The 15,415-nt window shown below is 43.5% G+C and overlaps 1 protein-coding gene across 2 annotated transcripts in view; it reads right to left on the bottom strand.

Moving 5' to 3' along the window:
- The window catches only part of ANKRD22 (ankyrin repeat domain 22), a 44,663-nt gene extending 30,527 nt beyond the window's left edge, over window positions 1-14,136 (bottom strand). For both annotated transcript variants that reach the window (XM_030570631.1, XM_030570632.1), the window contains exons 1-4: window positions 13,939-14,136; window positions 5,508-5,699; window positions 3,511-3,618; window positions 2,220-2,297 (exon numbers count right to left, since the gene is read on the bottom strand). In XM_030570631.1, the coding sequence (XP_030426491.1) occupies window positions 2,220-2,297; window positions 3,511-3,618; window positions 5,508-5,699; window positions 13,939-13,959 (399 nt within the window). In that variant the 5' untranslated portion in view covers window positions 13,960-14,136. The remainder of the gene's footprint in view (window positions 1-2,219; window positions 2,298-3,510; window positions 3,619-5,507; window positions 5,700-13,938) is intronic.
- Between the last annotated feature and the right edge of the window lie 1,279 nt (window positions 14,137-15,415).

Genomic DNA, 15,415 nt, shown 5'->3' with positions numbered 1-15,415 from the left:
AAAGAAGCCACTCAGTGCCCTCTGAAGGCTAAGAGGTTGTAGGGATCAGACTATTCCCCCTCCTCCAGAACAGAACAATGGCAAAGTTGGACGTGCCCTTAACTCATAAACTGCACCAGAGCAGGTCCATGGATGTTTGTGAAGCCAGGTTGATGGTTCACATGTAGGACTAGAACTTGAACCCACCCTGACTTTGGATGAATAAGGGGTTCTAGCCCAGCTGTTCATACAGTTTCTCATACCACGACATCACTCAGAATAGTCACAAAGTCTAACCACCCCCAACCTAGGGAATCAGCTCCTTTCTGGTACAGTCCACACCTACTGGCAAAGTTGATAGTCCCAGTTCCACACACACACAATCCTTCCATCACCTCTGCTGAATTACAGCATGTTCACTCCACTGAAGGCTGATTGGTGACTGAACTCAGGTATGTGGCAATGTGACACTTAATTATTCCCCAGCATTTGACAGAGGCCATGTCTACATCTAAAATTTTGCAGCGCTGGTTGTTACAGCTGTATTAGTACAGCTGTATAGGGCCAGCGCTGCAGAGTGGCCACACTTACAGCAACCAGCGCTGCAAGTGGTGTTAGATGTGGCCACACTGCAGCGCTGTTGGGCGGCTTCAAGGGGGGTTCGGGGAACGAGAGAGCAAACCGGGAAAGGAGACCAGCTTCGCTGCGGTTTGCTCTCGCGTTCCCCGAACCACCCAGCAAACCTCAGGGAAGGAGACCTGCTTGCTCGGGGTTCGGGGAACGAGAGAGCAAACCGGGAAAGGAGACCAGCTTCACCGCGGTTTGCTCTCGCGTTCCCCGAACCACCCAGCAAACCTCAGGGAAGGAGACCTGCTTGCTCGGGGGTTCGGGGAACGAGAGAGCAAACCAGGGAAGGAGACCAGCTTCGCCGCGGTTTGCTCTCGCGTTCCCCGAACCACCCTGCAAACCGCAGGGAAGGAGACCTGCTGGTTCGGGGAACGAGAGAGCAAACCGGGAAAGGAGACCAGCTTCGCCGCGGTTTGCTCTCGCGTTCCCCGAACCACCCAGCAAACCTCAGGGAAGGAGACCTGCTTGCTCGGGGTTCGGGGAACGAGAGAGCAAACCGGGAAAGGAGACCAGGTTCGCCGCGGTTTGCTCTCGCGTTCCCCGAACCACCCTGCAAACCGCAGGGAAGGAGACCTGCTGGTTCGGGGAACGAGAGAGCAAACCGGGAAAGGAGACCAGCTTCGCCGCGGTTTGCTCTCGCGTTCCCCGAACCACCCAGCAAACCTCAGGGAAGGAGACCTGCTTGCTCGGGGTTCGGGGAACGCGAGAGCAAACCGGGAAAGGAGACCAGCTTCGCCGCGGTTTGCTCTCGCGTTCCCCGAACCACCCAGCAAACTTCAGGGAAGGAGACCTGCTTGCTCGGGAGTTCGGGGAACGAGAGAGCAAACCGGGAAAGGAGACCAGCTTCGCCGCGGTTTGCTCTCGCGTTCCCGGAACCACCCAGCAAACCTCAGGGAAGGAGACCTGCTTGCTCGGGGTTCGGGGAACGCGAGAGCAAGCCGGGGAAGGAGACCAGCTTGATTACCAGAGGCTTCCTCAGGTATGCTGGGATACCTGCTTATTCCACGGAGGTCAAGAAAAGCGCTGGTAAGTGTCTATACTTGATTACCAGCGCTGGATCACCAGCGCTGGATCCTCTACACCCGAGACAAAACGGGAGTATGGCCAGCGCTGCAAACAGGGAGTTGCAGCGCTGGTGGTGCCCTGCAGATGTGTACACCTCCTAAGTTGCAGCACTGTAACTCCCTCACCAGCGCTGCAACTTTCTGATGTAGACAAGCCCAGAGACTCTACCACAGCAGTAAAGAGGCTGACAGTCAAATGTAACACACCAGGGTAAGGGGAGTGTGTCTAACATTTCACATTTGTTTTGGATGCTGTGTTTAGAGCAATGGTAATTAAGAATCTAGAGGCAAAAAGAATAACTGAATTGAATAAAATCCAAGTTGGGCTGCCAAGAGGGAGAAAATTGTGTACTTTGAATTTTAGGGTGAAATTTGCTAAAGGGCAACAGTGAGCCACAATGCCAGAAAAGCTTAACACATCAAAACAACCTTTCCTGGGCTGATCTTCCTCTGAAGCATCACACTATTTCTAGTAGCTTCTAAAAGCTACTTTTTCTAAATTAACTAAATGAATGTTGAATACACCACACCAGTGAGTGACCCACTTACATAGTCTGTAGCATTAACATCTGTGCCAGCTCGAAGTAACATCTTGATTAGGTTTTCGTTCTGCTTAGTTTTTGATACCTGTTAAACACATAGAAGTCCAACCCAGTTGGAAAATTAATTCAGGTAACACATGTTACTAAGCAGATTTGGGCTAGCTCTAAGCATTCTACTCAAAATAATGGAAATGCCCTATTTGTGCAGTATGCTTACATTTGACACTACTATCTCAGCAGTATATCAGCTATATTCAGAGCCAAATCCTGAAGTCCTTATACATTTTTAGTTCTTACTCAGTCCTTAATTTGAAAATCACAGCCCAGGATTATTTTGTGTATATTCATAACTCTGGATGAGCTATAGTACAGGATCCTGCCTGCAATAGCTAATTTGATAGGTAGGTATCACAGGCTGGCTGGCCCTTTAAGGGGAGTCAAGCCCTACCTTGCCTGGCATGATCAACTACCCTCTCAGCTGACCCTGACTGGCTAGGGATCAGATGGGCATGTTCAATTATTAAATCCAGCTGGGGAGGGGTCATGGGAGACTTACAAATGATCAGAGAAGTCAATCAAGAGTGGAGTGGTCTGGGAGACTAGGAAAATAGTTCTCAGAGTTGCTACTTGATAGAGACCCGAGGACAAGTAAAGAGAGACAGACTCCTTCTCCCAACAGAGAGCCTAAGGTAAGCCTATAAGCTGCAGAAGCTATGGAAAGAGGCTGGGGAGTCAGTCTGCCTATAGGGTGTCCTCAGCAGGAGCAGACTTAAGGATCCTGTACCACAGATATAAGCCAGATAAGAAGGCAGAGTGGGAGGTCCTGTGTTTCCTTGTGAACTTTATTAATAAACCCATATCTCAAGAAAGGCTTTCATATGTCAAGTAATATTCTATGTCAAAGTTATTGGACAGTCAAAGAAGGAGACGGTGAAACAGCAGCTCGCTAAGGTAGCAGTGGTATGCTGTGATGCTTTTAGTAAGGCATGTAATTCTACATTTGCATGCCTGTGGTGATCCAAAATGGCTTCCTTCATGTGGCTTGGCCTTGTATATATGGGGCATGTGAGGTCATTCTGTGCAGAGGATGCTTTTTTGTTCTATAATGTGCAGTGGGGAGCTAAATGGAATTGGCCTGCAGGCTGCCAGTTAGGCCATGGTTTTTGTGACTTCTGGGACATGTGATGTATGCCTTGTATACACAGATGACATGCCACTGCGAGGAAGTCAATATACCTACAGTGGGTCTTATGATGGAAAAATGTAAGGTAAGTCTTTCTGGTTTAGTTTGTACTCACCATGATAAGATAGCCAATAAGCAGAATGGGCATTAGGATGATAATGAGCAGGTAGTCAAGGAAACTAAACCGTTTTCTCACAGCATAATGCAAACATGTGCGGTCTTTCTAAACAGAAAAGAATTCTTATTAGCGTTAGATGCACAATTATTCCCCTTGTGTATTTCACAGCTTTCTGACTGGTTATATATCTAGAGCATTTCTTTTTCATTAGTGTTGAAACAAGGACATGGGTATCTTGCTCAACTGAGTGAAATACACTTCAGCTGCCCAAAGCCACAGCCCCTGAGCTTCACAGGGGCACAGTGTGCATGGGACTGGGGTCTGAAATTGACATCTCCAGTCCTGGGCCAGGTTAGGGAGAATGTGGGGGGCAGAGGGAAGAGTGCACTGTAGTTCCCATGTTGCTGTTACTGAAGCCTGTGGGGGCAGAACAGCAAGAATAGCCCCCACTGTTAAGTGTGCTATTAACTGTTAATTTGTGTCATTCAAAATCCCATTGGCTCTCCCCTAGTCACAGAGGGTAATGAGGCAGATGTCGAGTGAGGCTGTGAAGGAGGACGTAGGAGGTGTTTGGAATAAGCAGCCAAGCAGAGCTGCTTCAGAGGCAAGGACAGCTCCCCATGCCCTCAGGAGGCAGAGAAGCTTCTGGATGGGGTGGGGGAGAGCAGCAAGAACCTGGCAGCTCTGCTCCCTCTTCCTTGCCTGTGAAAAATGTATTGGTTAGCTCCTCCTCTGTAATGCTGCAACAGCAGGCCTGAGAAGGGAGATAAGAGGGCTCCCTTGGAATTGCCATCCCTCCTGGCCTGAGGGGGGAAGAGAGACACAGACAGACATTGTCATAGTATAATTCCCAAATCTTGACCTTAGCGTCCAAAATATGGGTACTAGCATGAATTCCCGTAAGCTTAATTACCAGCTTAGATCTGATAGGCTGCCACCAATCAGGACTTAGGTAGAGCGCCTGATAGATTCTGGTCTCCCCATACCCTTCCCTGGGGACCCCCAAGACCCAGATTCCTTGAGTCTCACAACAAAGGGAAATAAACCATTCCCTCCCCCCTCTTTACCTCCTCTCAGATCTTTCCCGCCCTGGGTACACTAGGAGATCACCGTGATTCAACTCCATGAATCTAACACAAAGAGGAAATTTACCTTTCCCTCCCTCAGGGCAATACAGATTCAAGCTCCTTGAATGTGACACAAAGAGGAAACTTATCCTTCCCTCCCCTCTGCTCTCTTTCCCTTCTCCCCACCAATTCCTTGGTGTACACAGACTCAGTTCCTTTGAGCCTTAAGTAGGAGAAAAAAATCAACAGATCTTAAAGCAAAGCTTTTAATAAAAAAGAAAGAAAAAAGTAAAAGGTTTATCTCTGCAATTTAGATGGTAAAAAGTTACAGGGTCTTTCAACTTATAAACAATAGAAAGAAACTTTCTCCAGCAGAAACACAATTTAAGCTACTTCCAGCAAGTACACACATGCAAATAAGAAAAACAAATTAAAAAGACTATAACTGCCTTTTTTCTTACTCACAATTCTGAATAGATAAGAGACTGTAACAGGGAGATTGGCAGAGACCTGGTTGCACCTCTAGTCCCATCCAGGACCCAGAGAGAACAAAGCCAAACCCCACAAACAAAGGCTTCCCTCCACACAAGATTTGAAAGTATCTTGTCTCCTGATTGGTCCTCTGGTCAGGTGTTGCAGGTCACTGTTTGTTAACCCTTTACAGGTGAAAGAGACATTAACCCTTAGCTATCTGTTTATGACAGACATGCACACAAACGTCCCCTGGACTTGCCTTCCTACCAGGCCTGGGAAGGTATGAAGAGCCTCCAAAGCTGCAGGAGGAGCAGACATGGAGTGGGGGAGCAAGACGAGTGAAGAACTGTGCTGTGGATGCAAACACTTCCCTCCACTCCTAATTGCAAAATGTAATCAGATGTTATTAATGAAAAGAGGGAATTTCTGGGACACTTGGCTATTGCCACTCACCTTGTTTCTGACGTTCACATCAGCGTTCCATTTCAAAAGGTAACTGACTATTCTGTTGTGTCCCTGTCTGCAGGCACAGATTAGGGGTGTGTCTCCACCACAGCTGTCTTGAATGTTTAAAAAATTGCTATCCTCTTCCAGCAGCAGTTGAACTTGATTGAAGTCATTATCATAAGCTGCCTGGCAAATGGGCTGAGGAAAAGAGAGGAGGAAATGTTAGTGACCCAGGCATTATAGGCCTCAGCCTACCAAGAGCCAAGTACTTCCCACTAGGTGAAGTGAGGGACCTCACATCTGCTTCAATGGGAGCTAGCAGGACTCTCAATTCCCACTTTCTGGGAAGCACTTGGGGAAACCTTGTGCACAAAAATTCAGAAAGAGAACTAAGTTTGGGCCCAGTTCAACTCTCCTAGAATGGAAAGCGTCAAGATTCCCATGGGCTGCAATAGGAGTTGGATCACTCCCCTAATGTAGACACACATCAGTGGGAGGTCAGGATTTAGAAGAGTAGGAAATAATGTATAATATTGCAAATCAACACTGTAAACTCTTGCATCAGGAAAAAAGGGTTAAAATTCCTCAAAAGACCCTATTGTACAATTGCTTATTTAAGTGTGTGTATTCACACACACACACACACACACACACAGAGTGACTACTTTTTAGCATCTTGAAGGATATTAGGCCATTTTATAGGATCATTTAAATTACTAGCATTCTAGGTGATCAAGTGATGTTGGTTTAAATGGTTTCTCTAACTTTGGCTGACTCATTATGAGAGTATGTTGGTGGTCTCCTTCTCCAGGAGAATAGAAAGAAAGATTAAAAGGGTTGGTTAATTTAAGGCCTAGCCTACATTTAGAACTTAGATTGTCATAGCTATGGCATTCTGGGGTGTGAAAAATCCACACTTGTATGAGCACTGTAGCTACATGAACCTAATCCCTGCCCAAGTGTAGCTGCAGCTATGTCGTCGGAAGAATGCTTTCATACTGTCATATGGGGAAGTGGTGTTCCTGAGGCAATTAATAAAAACCCCTTCCACCACTGTAAGCTGAGCCCATACTACCGGGTTATGCCAGCATAGCTACAGGTCTGTATTGTAGACATGGACTGACCTTGATAGTGCTTTAGGCTATAAAGGAATTCAAACGGATGTTGCAGTGATAGCTACATTCCACCAGATGGTGCCAGGAGATAAATCACAGTGCAAATATGCCTATTTCAATGTAACGCTCTAATGGACCAGGAGAGGAACGCATCAGATTTGGCAATACTGCAATAAACCAAGCTATTAATTGCTATACATGTAGCTGGAAGGTGATGCTCCAGGAGGAACTGAAAACTATTGCTGTAATTCAGTAATTTCTAAATTCCCCTTTTTGGTGGTTTTGCTTCTGTTTATGTCAGACATTTTGTTTCTCTAATTAAAAAAAAAAAGACTACTTTAGCCATGCAAAGAGTCCATTGACTTCATTGGAGCTAATTACCATAGTAAACACTAAGAGTTCAATCCTGAAAAATGCTGCACCCCAATCCACTAACCCACCTAAGCAGGTGCTTACTTTCACATACAGTGAGCAATCCCATTGATCAGAACTGCTGAGTAAGAAGGTACAGGTTTTTACATAGTAACTTTTTTAAGAATAGAGCCACACTTCAGGTTAAAATAAAAACTTTTTTAAAAAGAACACAAGAAAGGATCACTTCACTTCTGTAAATATTGGTCAAGAAGCTTAAATATAAGGAACAGTTTCTTGTTGGAATATATTGGACTTTTTTCTTTTAGCAATCCCAATACAATGAATAGACTTGAATGCTGGTATTGAAATGACACCATGTTAAACTACACTAGGGAACTTTTAGTGTGCTCCAGCAGGTCTAGTGGAACAATTAGCGTGCAACAGATTAGTGTGCTTCAGAAATCATATCCCTGCAGCATGCATTGCTGCTCTGTATAGACTTGCCCTGAGAATACCTCATTTTTTTGTAGTCTAGAAAAGAGCAGGTCTTAGGTAGGAATCTTCCCGACATCCTTAACAGTGAAGACTTATGTAGAAAAGTCATTTAGTTTCACAGCAATGTCCTTGTCTTCCTTAACTGCTCCCTTTAATTAAGTGATCCAGTGGACCTAAAGTTCTGTCATAACTTTCTTCCTTCTGATATACTTAAAGAATCTCATATGTTTATTTTACCCCTTTTGCTGTTTACTCTTCAAAATCCATTTAGGCCCTTCTAATTTCCCTACTAATATTAGGGTGACCAGATGGGATGAAGAAAATATTGGGACACATGGGGTGAGGGGGAGCAAAAAAATAAGAAAAAAAAAAAGCAGAGTGCAAAATATTGGGACAAATTGCGTCCTGACGAAACATCAATTGGGACGCAGGACAAACGCCTAAATATCGTGACATCTGGTCACCGTAACTAATATTGCCTGCTCTAGTTTATGCTACTGTTTATTGCCTTCACTAGGGTCAGATTTCCAAATTTAGAAAGATTTCAGTTTGGCTTGAATAGCCTGTCAAACCTTGGAAGTTAGCCATAATGTTTTAGTCCTTGCCTGCCTTGTTCATTTTTTTTTATTTGGCAGTTCAACATGCCTTCTAAGACTCTGTTATTGTTTTTGTAAGCAGCACCATGCCACCTCCAGACATTTTATTTTTAACTTTATGGCTTTTTTGACTAAAATTCTCCTTTTAGTGAAATCTTCCTTTCTAAACTTGTCACTTTTCGGTACCCTACCTCCTCTTGGATGTTGAACCCAATTGTGTCCTGGCTGCTATAATTTTGTGGCTTAACTAGTCACTTCTTGAATTAGCTCATGTGTGTTGTTTAAGACTTACTCAAGACTACCCTTTCCTCTTGAATGTTCGAGAGCTAGCTGTCCTAAAAAACCATCACTTATCATAGAGAAATTGTTTTTGCAGACACTATCCTGTTGTACTATTTGACTAGTTTAAAACTGGGTAGTTGAAGTCTCTCATTTAGAAGAGGACAAATAAGATAAAAGTGACAAATAAAGTATGACTGGGCCAGGGACTTAAACCAAAAAAAAGGGTCTGGCTGGGTTAGAGTGCAGGTTCTCAGGGTCAGGACATATTCTTGGTACTCTTGCTTTACAATGTTACTACATAAAACACTTCAGGCTTATTTAAGGTCCACTTCTACTTTGTCTCGGACCTTGTAAATTTCAGCTGCAGCTGTTTCCAAAAAGAATGGAGAGTGCCCTAGATAAGGTGAACACCACAAGGAAGTAATTTCCCTCGAGTAGGGAGGTCTGTGCTGTGACAGATATGACAATATCCTGAACAAATCTTATGGCATTAAGGTTAGTATTACTGAAGTAAATCCAATGGTTTTGGGGTCCACTATATTAAAAAGGAAATTGTTTGTTATTGTGAGATTGTATCTAATGTTGGGTATGCTAACTCTGGTTATCATCCCTTTGAAGCCACCCCCTGGAGAGGATTCTATATACTGGATTCTCCAGGGACCAATGGACAAAGGATTTGTGCACCATTAGCATTAGCCTGGTTATAAACAGCCTCAGGGCTTTCTTCCTGATCCAGCAAATGGACAGGACCTCCAAGGAGGGTGCCAATTGTTAGGGAAGGGTTGGAGGAACTGAGCCTACTGAAGGCACATAAGACACTGTTCTTCTGAATGGAACCTGTGATTAACTTGAAACCATAAAGAAACCACTTGTGTGAGGTTTTGAAGGACAGCTTCTGTCAGAGCCCATGTTAGGGTTGAGGAGATCTCTGGTAAGCTTATTTGCATGAGTATAGTTTCATTTATTGTTTTTCTCTGTAATGCTTTTACCTTAAGAATAAAATAGGCTTGCATAGGAAGTGTATGTGGTAACGAGCAGTTACACTTAATGCTTTGAAGAGAGAGTTCACAAGCCTGCTTGGGTGGAGTCTCTTGCTGAGAACAACACGGTAAAGGCAGGGAACTATTCAGCCTGGAGATATCCAGGCAGACAGGAGAGAGATGCATGTCTCGAAGAGAAGTGACAGCCAGAGAGCATTCTCAGAAATTGCAAGTGACTGATGTCCTGTGTTAACAGAAAAAAAAAATAAATCAAAAAGCAGGGATAACTGCAAGTTGTTGAAGACTAATAACAGTTAACAGCAGGTATTAGTCTTAGAGGAAAAGCTAGTGACTTAGCAGACAGACAGTTTTATCCTCTTACACCTAGAAGACTAATCTGCCTTCGGATTGAGGCACACTAGTTGAACGTGATGAACCTTGTATTACTGCTGCTTTTGAGAAATGACTTCAGTTTGCTGGGTTCTTGGTATGATGACTCTGAGCAGTACTAAGTTAAGATGAACCTATATAGGCAAAAGGCCACAATCACAGCTCTGGGAGAATGCCGGTCTGTTTTGCAAAGAAGAGCAGTGGCTGGTGTTTGGGGACAATTTCTAGGAAGCTTTAGGAAAACTCCACCGATCTGCATGACCAGAATGCTGAGTTGTAGGTTCAGATCACAGAATTCAAAAGACAACTGGCTGATTGAAAGAGGAACTACAAGCCACTTTGGTGAAGGTGGAAAAGGAAGCAACCCAGAAGAATATGGCCCAGAAGGTAATCAGTAAGATGGAATCTCAGGTCACTGAACTTCAGAGAGACTTGGGGTTAGATTCACAAAAACTTAAACATGGTGGCACTCCGTGTTGCCATGACTAACTTTTAGGACCCTGGAAATATCACTGGGATTCACAACACCTGAGTTAAGCTCCCTATACAGTGAATGGGGAGAGACAGGCACCTCAGAATGGGATTTACAAAAGCCAGCACACTATGTGGCCCTTGTCTAAGCTAGGCAATGGGAGATGCCAAGCCAAGGGATGTGTTAAGCCTGGGCCTCCCTCCACTTGGGAATCTCAGCTGCAAACCCTGTCTTGATGTTAAGCATCTACACCATTTTAACATAAAGCAAGAAAAGGGGGACCTTCCTCAAACTTTTAGCCCAGTGGTTAGGATGGTAGTACTCCCCCGAGCCATAGTGTGTAAACTTGCCTATAGGGCCCTGATCCAGTGGGCCAGATCTGAGCATGCCTACTATATTGGGCCTTATAGGCAATGTAGGCAAAGGAATGCCTGTCTTCCCCAAGCTTGTGCATCGTTCTGGGCTTAAGCATCCAGGTGCCTGGTGTGGGACTTCGGTGCACATACTCAGAGGCAGAAATATAAGCACTTAGGAAATTTTCACTGCAAAGATTTACTGAGTTTAGAGGCCTGTAGAGTTCAGGAACATCTGAACAGGGGTTTTGTGAATCCCAATTGGACCTGATTGTGTGATTTAGGCCTAAAGTGGCAGTTAGTTTCCTAAATTCCTTTGTGAATCTAGCCCTTAGAGTCTGAGTGGCCAGGATCAAAGCAGAAACCCAGAAGGGGAGCTGTAGATACTGAAAACATCCACAAGACACACTAGACTCCACTGTTGCACAACAGGAGCTCAGATCAAAGCAGGATCTGAAGACCATGGATAATGAGGCAGAGGCATTCACAAGCTGCGACCCTGTGAAGGAGCTAAGTTGTACTCCCTCTGCCCCTCTCCTTAAGATAGGTGTCCCCGAACTCTCTTCCTTGGAGCTGAAGCGGTAACTTAGGTCAGTTTACAGTCTCAACTAGTTTCCCCTCCAGCTGGTCCTTTTTCCCCAATCGATGCTTTCACCCTTGGCTTAGGAGGGTTCAGCAGGCAGATCATCCTCTCCTGAGGGAAGAGACAGAATATAAAGTCATCTTCCCAGAGCTTGTCCCAACTGACTGGGACCAAGGGGAACCCTGCCCACCCCTACTCTACAAAGTTCCTGGTCCCAGGCCCTTAAAGGAGCAGTAGCCTGGATTTCCCCCAAGCCTTAACTAGTCCTCTGGGACCACAGTCCTCTCTCCCAACACTACCTTCTGCCTTCTCTAGGTCTTCATCCACTCTAAAAAGTCCCAGAACTTAAAGGGGGACAAAACAGAACTGATGTTGACTGACCCTTGCATCTAAGAGAGGCAAGAAAGGAGAAAGTGCTTTTCTCTAAAATAGCAGAAGTCCTTACACAAGGACATGATATTTGATCCAGATGCATATTTGGGAGGGGTGCCTGTGTGTTTCAAGGGCAGGCAGCATTCTACAGAGTGGCCTGTTCTCTGCTTCTATGAGGTCTGCAGTGACTTATGACTTCCTTCCATTTGTTGTGGAAACCTGTAAGAGTAGTGCAGAGGTAGACAACAGTCAGCACAGATCCTGCCACAGGAACAGGAATAAGCTAAAAAGGGGAGCATAGATCCTCAAGAGCTTGATCCAAAGGCCACTGAAGTCAGCGGGAGTCTGTCCATGGACTTACTGGGTATTGCATCAAGCTCTCAACAAATTGAGCTTCTCTAACCAAAAATACTAATGACAGTATGACAGATTTTGCTCATCAATCTTAAAGCATTTGGTTAGATCAGTATGTGGTAGTACTGGAGCTGATCTCTAACTTATGAATACTGGATTTTGATCTGGATATTGGGATGTTTACTGCATGAATGTATTGGCTTAGCCTAATAGGGTGCTGTCAGGTAAAAACAAGCAGGAAGCAAAATAAAAATGGCTGCAGATAAGCCACCCCTTGGCAAACACTTGGGGGTTGTTCTGAGACAATGCCATTAAAAGAAACAGGCCTGGAACTATAGTTCTTTAGATCTCCTCATATCAGTTTAAAAATGGACTGACTCTGAAAGGAGGAGGTAGTTGTTGGGCAGGTGTTCTGACAACCCATATGTGTGCACATACCTTCCAGGGGTGTTTGAAGAAGGCTACCATCAAGGGTAAGAACAATGTGCCTGTAGACATGTTTATTTTAAATTATTCCCCCCCCCCGTTATCCTTTGTTCCTACTGTGATCAATAAGTACGTTGATTGATTTAAGAAGGTTGATCTGATGACTATATATACACCACTAGTCATGGACTCCTGAAGGGAAAAGTCACAGGTGCTGAGCTCAGTTGGACTTGCTGGGTAAGCACAGTTGACGCATGGGGTGCTGTATCCCAGAGTCTCATTTAAGAGTGAGAGAACTTGAGAATACTTCCCCTGGTCTGGAAAGGGCATGAGGCCTGTACTCAGAGAGGGGACAGCGGTACTGCTAGACTTGTAACTCTGACCCAGAGTACAGAAAATTAGTCTCTCAAAGTTGCATGGGATTTGTAAGAGTATTTCATAATTTCCATTTGCTCTTATAAAATGGAGTCACTTTTCACAAAGCATAGATACTGTGTTCCAGAAACTCCATTGCATTAACTTGTGCCTTAAAATCTAACTCAAGCTGACATGCCTATTCTACAAATTAGGTGAGAACCAATGTTGAAGCGAATAACTGGAAAATAAAATAATTATTTATACCATTTCTGGAAAAATCTGGCAGCATCTCAGCTGTCCAGAAATTATAACTTGTCACTCATTTACATCACTGTTCATTTATATTCATCATGTAGAAGCCCTACTTTGCAAAGAAAATTATTCCCTAAAAACACATTCTACTGGAAAAATGGCTAATGAATTTAGAATTGTTTATGAAAGAAATAATTACACTGACTCTGCTCTAATTAAACATCTTAAACTTTCAGTTTTTGATGTAAAAAGCACGAGAGTTCTGTCAGAGTAGTAAAGACTTTAAAAAGAAGTTGTTATAAATGTCTGTCTGCACCTTTGAAGTGGAATGAAGTCCAACCGGTTAGTTGGCTTATGAACATGTGGAACTGAACTATATATAAATTCAAGTGCCTCATACCCTTTCATTTGAAATAGCGCTTTACTTTTCTTAATGAAAACTTTATTGCTTTTCCACACGTAAATTTAGTTTTTGAGAAGCATGTACATTCTATGCTATATCCAGCGGGAGAAACCAATCGATTGTAATCAGAGTTTAGGGAGCAAAGTAGAGATTCAGCTCCTTGTCTGTAATTATGGAGAGCATTTGACCATGCATGTTATACAGCACTCTTGCTAAAATCAAGGCACCCTTCCTCCTCTGTCTCCCCATTACCGATGCTAAGGTGTGGGTGTGAGGAGAACTCTCTTCCATTCAGTAAAGAGAAATGGCCACTGGATTTGGCCCTTAAGGCGATAGTTTACTAACTGTGTTAAAACTAATCCAAAGTGGCCACTCAGTTGCATTGCCTAACATGTCAAACAGAACCCCAAACTGCTCTGCTCTGAATGCAGAGCTCTAGTATACTCTAACTTAGCTAGCACCTTCTTCTCTGAAAATGAAACAACCCATGAAATGTATGTATTTGTACAAAAAGTACCCTTAGCCACTGTAAAGTATTGTACTTTAGACAAGATGGGGGTTTTCAATTCCTAATATGAGCCTGTCAAGGAAACCTAAATCACTTATATAGACTTTCTACAGTTTCACATACTTCATAAGAAATGGCCACGTACCTCTGAATAAAGTATCCCCATGTCTGTTCTTTGGAGCTTGCCTGAAGTCCTTTGTAACTCACTTGACCAGCAGATTTTCTTGACTTTCAGTTGCTCTTGAGTTTGTTTAAAATTGATTAAATTTTAATCTCAAGAGTCCTTTAGTGGAGTGATTTGAGCCATGAACAATAGGTATCTGATCCTTTCCAAAGCTTCACTTGTTGTAAGTGCTTTCCTAATCAGGGAGTATGAAATGATGCCGTTTTCAAAAGCCCAACCCAGTGAGGTAAACGTGAGTGTGGGTTTACTGCAAGGCTGACACAAGCAGTACAAGTTACAACAGCTAGAAATATATTGCAATAGCAGGTTCCCTAAACAGAAAAGGTTAAACTAGCCACAGGGGAGAAGACAAATTGCACAAGAAAATGAATGAAGAAACGGGAGACTTCTAAAACAAGAATTTACAGAACTAGGTGTGAGATTATCACCCAAACAGTAAAAAATGGGACCCTAGAACATAACAGCTGTGACTGCAGAAAATGAGATTAAAGCTTTCAAGAGTGGTGTTAACATACCCATTGAAAGGGAAGTGCAGACTTGCTTTATCAGATAAATATGCTACCATTAGTACGCAATCTCAGAAACAATGAACCTAGTCTATCCACTGCTAAAATGGGATTTCCCTGTAGTACTTATTCCCCCTCCACTCCCAGTTTAATCTACATTTCTAGTTTTAATATGGTCCAACTCCCCAAGGACCTATTCTGTCATCTGGGCTGGATGCTTCTAGGGAAAACAGTGATCCACTGTTGCATCATGCTGAACATTGTATATGTGACAGTCTGCTCTTGGCCCAGTGAAGCATTCTATTATTGCCTACCTTGTACAGTATACGGGTGATGGTTCCCCCCCTCCACTCCCAGAAACATTGAAATCTTTGTCTTCTTTGTAAAATCTTTGCATTTGTTCATGCTAATGTCCATCAGGAAAGAACACCAGCAACAGCTCAGTTTATGAATAATTACAAACACTTAGCTAAAAAATCTTCATATCTGAAATATGTCCCATTCCAATCATTGTGGATATGAAATCCACTTCCTAGCACCATCTGGGCCCCCTTTTGAAAAAACTTATGAATGGGAGCAACTTGACACGAGTAGTCCTGTTGACTACAATTGGACCATTCATAATCGTATTTATTTGCAGGATTGTTTTTATATCCCCTAATCTCATTGCCTGCATTGAATCTTGTGTTTCATATAAAAAATACAAGCACATAAGTTAGTATCAATACAAACCATTTGTTTTTCTGACCCATTCCTTAATATTTTTAACATGAATAAAACAATGTGACACACTTAGTAGAGAACATATGTGGTATTCCAGAACAAAGATTTCAAAGGGAAAAGGAGAGAAAAACAAAATCATTTGTTGTCCAGTGCAGTATAAATTCAAACTGCAATACAAAAAGCGATGCTGAAGACTTAACTAGTGACTA

The sequence above is a fragment of the Gopherus evgoodei genome, chromosome 7 (assembly GCF_007399415.2).
Source record: "Gopherus evgoodei ecotype Sinaloan lineage chromosome 7, rGopEvg1_v1.p, whole genome shotgun sequence".
Classification (NCBI taxonomy): domain Eukaryota; kingdom Metazoa; phylum Chordata; order Testudines; family Testudinidae; genus Gopherus; species Gopherus evgoodei.
Note: the sequence above shows the minus strand (reverse complement) of the source record. Positions and strands in the feature narration are given on the sequence as shown.